A 4,721-nucleotide genomic window follows, 5' to 3' on the forward strand; every position below is an offset into this window, starting at 1 on the left:
CGTCGTCATCGGCACACAAACACGCGCTCTCGACGTCGACATTGCTCGAAAGTCGAATCAACAAAGATTCGAAGCGAAGAAATTTCTCGAGCGATCTCGACTACCGCACGAATTAACGCTCTAATTCCGAACACAATATCTATCTGTTATATTTATTTTAAATATCTACAGGGTTAGGATGGCGAAAAAAAATACATATTAATGTAAGATAACATAGATTTTATTTAAAAATCTTACAATTCTTCCTGGTGTCGCGACCACCAGTTAAATATCTTAAATACATTTGTAAAGCGCAATTCTTTGCGTGTTTTCCGCATCATATAGTGTTACAATCATCTAGATTACGCAGAACCGAATCGCGATTTACGCTGTCACATAATGTTCCACATTAATTGTGATGTTCCGTGGGAATTTATAATAAATAGTGATCAGCGAGGATTATGAAGTATTTATTAATATTAATAATCAAATTATATTGTAATCGCAGAGAGTCACACACAAGGAGAGTGGCGCCATAATGACAACTGTTTTTCTCATGAAACTAAAAATACTAAAATAACTAGCGCCAGATACTACATATCCTCCCGACAAAATTAGAAAATACTTAAAATAATTAATGCCTTAATTTTAAATTATAAATTTAGTTTCTCAACCGGTTTAATCTCTCTCTTAGGTCTGACATGGGCAACACTAATCTTCGCTTCGTCCTCTTTCTGAATTATGACTTGTTTACCCTCACTTTCCGGTTCTTTACCCCTTTTTGACTCCCTCAAATCCTTTCCTTCTTCCTGTTGCATCAAATAGGCCTCTTCCTTGCTATAAAACCTTCCAACCTTTACAATTTGATCTGTATGTCTCTTCCATACTACTCCTTCTGCATCTAACGCTTTACATAAATAAGTTCTAACACCTAATTTATCCTTAATAATTGCTTTACGCCATGTTGGCTTCGTTGGACACTTATAATCTTTCACATAAACCATTTCGCCTGGCTCAAACTCAACTTCTCTGTTTCCCTTAAAATATCGTACCTGCCTCTCTCTAGCCTTTTCCCTTTCCGCACTGGTTAACAAACTCAACTTCGTTCTCATTTCGCGACCAAACATTAATTTTGCAGGACTTTCTCCTACGCTCGCATGTGGCGCATTCCTATATGAAGCTAAATACCTATTAATTAATGTGGTTGTACTCACTGACGCATTTCACTTATCTGTTAACGCCTTTTATAATCCTCTTTTAAAATTGCCCACTGCATTCTCCGCTAAACCGTTGGTAGCTGGATGATACGGAGCTGACGTTCTATGATTAATTCCATTGTTCTTACAAAAATGAGCAAATTCCTCCGACACAAACTGTCTACCATTATCCGAAAATATAATTCGCGGAAGACCAAAACGAGCAAAACATTCTCTTAGCCTTTCTATAGTCCCCTCCGCACTCATGCTAGACATTCAAATACTTCTGGCCACTTAGTAAACGCATCAATTACAATCAAATACGTTTTACCTTTAAAAGGTCCTGCGAAATCGATATGCACTCTATCGAACGGAAATTTTGCTTCTGGGAACTTAACTAACGGTGATTTACTAGGATTGCTGGCCATAGCTCTACATGCTTCGCACTGCTTAACATAACCCTCTATTTCTTTATCAATCTTAGGCCACCACACGTACTGCCTAGCTACCGCTTTCATCTTCGCAATTCCTAAATGAGCTCCGTGTATTTCTTCTAGCAGAGCTTTTCTAAACTTAAATGGCACAATAATTCTATATCCCCACATAAGAAGCTCACTTTCGATACTAATTTTATTTGCCTTATTTGAAAACTCTTTTACATCTTCGCTAACCACTTTCGGCCATCCATTTCTCGTATACAAAAATACTTTACTTAATACTTTATCTTTTCTTACTTCTTTTCTAATCTGTGCTGCGTCAATGGGCATACGTTCCGCTGTTACAAAATGAAAATAATCTTCATCTTCGATTTCTTTAATTTTGTCCCGTCTGGGAAACCTCGATAGACCATCAGCTCCTCCATTACCGATACCTTTAATATGCTCGAATTTATATCGAAAACCGCTTAAAAACAAGGCCCATCTTTGTAGCCTACCTGCTGCCATCTGCGGAATACCTTTATGTTCTCCAAACAAGGCTAATAGCGGTTTATGATCTGTACACAAAATAAATTCGTTACCTACTAAATATTGATAAAATTTATTCGCTGCCCAATAAATAGCTAATGCTTCTTTATGTATCACAGAATAGTTCTTTTCCGCTTCATGTAAAACTCTGGACGCGAAGGCAACTGGCTTTTCTGTGCCGTCCGGCATAATATGCAATAATACTGCTCCTATGCCTACCTCTGACGCATCACAGACCAGTTTAAGCTTCCATTCCTTATTAAAATGCACTAGATTCCTATCTGAGATTAATTCGCTTTTAATCTTTTTAAATGCTTCTTCGCAATTTTTAGTCCATTTAAAGATCTTACTGTTTTGAAGCTCATACAAGGGTGCAAGTACTTGCGACAGCTTAGGTATAAATTTACCATAATAATTAACCATGCCTATAAAAGTTTTAATCTTTGCTTTATTTTTAGGTGTCGGTACTTCTACCATGGCTGCTACTTTTTCAGGATCCTTATGTAAACCTTCTTTATTAATAACATGCCCTAAATATTTAATTTCGGGTTGGAAAAATACTGATTTCTTTAAATTAATTCTGAATCCTGCCTCCGAAAGGCGTTTAAATACTTCTTTTAAATTTTGTAAATGTTCTTCTTTGTTTGCACCCGTAATTACAATATCGTCAATGAAATTAATTACATTTTTAATACCTTGTAAAATTTTTTCCATAGTTTTCTGAAAAATTGAACATGCTGGTTTGGTTCCAAAGGGTAACCTTTTGAGCAAGTAAATTCCCTTATGAGTACTCCAAGCCAGTAGTTTACTTGTTTCTTCCGAAACTTCCAACTGATTATATGCTGCTGTAAGATCTAATTTTGTAAAAAATTCTCCTCCACTTAATGCCGCAAATAACTCTTCAATTCTAGGCAAAGGATGCTTAACATCTTCTATGTACTTATTAACTGTAACTTTATAATCCGCACAAATTCTAATACTACCATCTTTCTTAATAATTGGCACTAACGGTGTACCCCACTCTGAATTATCTGTTAATTCTATTATTCCTTTTTTTTCTAATTCTTTCAGCTGTTCGCTTACTTTCTCTTTAAATGCTAAAGGTATTGGCCTTGGTTTGACAAAAATCGGATTGGCCTCTCGCGCTAACTTAAGATTAACTTTTTCAAACTTATATTTACCCAGTTCATCTTTAAATAAATCTTTATACTCTTGTAATAATCCCTCCAGACTAATATTCTCTTCTAACGAATACAAAGATGCTATCTCAATTTTTAAGAGTTTCATTAGATCTCTGCCCATTAATACTCTACTTCCTTTTCTTACCACTATTAAACAGGCGTTAACGATCTTTTCCTTGTACTTAATTTTAACACAAATTTGTCCTTCCGGAATTAAAATACTTCCATCATACATTCTTAATCTAACCTTAGAGCTTTCTAATTTACACTGCCTCAATTTCTCTTTGAAAATTTTTTCTGGTATAACTGATCTACCCGCGCCTGTATCTAATTCCATATTAATAAACTGATCTTCGATATTAACTTTAATCATTAAAGGTTTCTCACTGTTAACTACATTGCATAAATTATACATGTCCACTATTTCCGTCTCGCTATTTTTTGCTTCTGATTCTAAATAATTCGTATTAGATACTGTATTCTTAACGCTTTTACAGATTTTCGCCAAATGCCCTACTTTACTACAGATTTTACACTTATACGCTTGGTACTTGCACTTTGCGAAAATATGTCTAGTGCCGCCGCAATGCACACATTTCAGTTCCTCTGAGGACTCCTGATGCTGCCCTGCTGATTTCTTCTTCTCCTGTCCAGATTTTTTCTGATGAGCCGCCTTGGTTTTTCCTTGTCTTATGTTGTGAACGTCGACCGTATCAGCCTTTGATGACGTTGCCACTGCAGCTTCTTTCTTTCTGGCCACTTCCAAAATAGACTGAAGCGTTGCCGTGTGGTCTTCTTCGCAAACTCTGTCTAAAATTTTCCCTTTTTTTAATCCAACCACGAACCTATCTTTAATGTTGTCGTCCAATTGTGCACCAAATTTACAATTGATTGCTTTATTCTTGATTCGAGCGAACCATTCATTAACTGATTCTTTTTCTGCTTGATTCAAATTATGGAATTTGATTCTTTCCTTGAAAAGCGACACTCTTGGCGCAAATTGCTTCTTTAAAATTTCACAAAGTTCCTCATAAGACTTGGATTCTGGTAATGCAGGATCACAAAAGTCCCTTAAAATTTTATATGCTTCTTGTCCTACCAGAGTTATTAATACCGCTACTTTACGCTGTTGCGATACTTGATTTGCAACAAAGTACTGTCCAAGACGTTCCTGATAAAGATTCCAATCTTCACCCATGCGAAACTCTGATAACGCACCAATAGTCGAATAAAATGTAACGCTTGGCATTACTTGTTCTCTGCATTCATTTACTTGCATCGATTGATTTTGTTGCACCAGTTGAATCTCAATTTCTTTTTGTTGCAATTGCTTTTGCACTCCATCAACTGCAACTGATCTTGCTGCAATTGAGCTTTAAATTGTTCTTGTTCCTTCCTTC

The 4,721-nt window shown here is 36.1% G+C and overlaps 1 protein-coding gene across 1 annotated transcript; it reads right to left on the reverse strand.

Annotated features, from left to right (window-relative positions):
- Positions 1 to 1,438: 1,438 nt before the first annotated feature.
- On the reverse strand, positions 1,439 to 4,668 carry LOC108762978 (uncharacterized protein K02A2.6-like; the record flags this gene model as incomplete). Its single annotated transcript, XM_018510257.1, has 2 exons — positions 1,439 to 2,670; positions 2,950 to 4,668. Coding segments are annotated over 2 exons (2,951 nt in total), but the record flags the coding sequence as incomplete, so codon positions are not given.
- Positions 4,669 to 4,721: the final 53 nt, after the last annotated feature.

The sequence above is a fragment of the Trachymyrmex cornetzi genome, unplaced genomic scaffold (genome assembly GCF_001594075.2).
Source record: "Trachymyrmex cornetzi isolate Tcor2-1 unplaced genomic scaffold, Tcor1.1 scaffold3287, whole genome shotgun sequence".
NCBI lineage: Eukaryota > Metazoa > Arthropoda > Insecta > Hymenoptera > Formicidae > Trachymyrmex > Trachymyrmex cornetzi.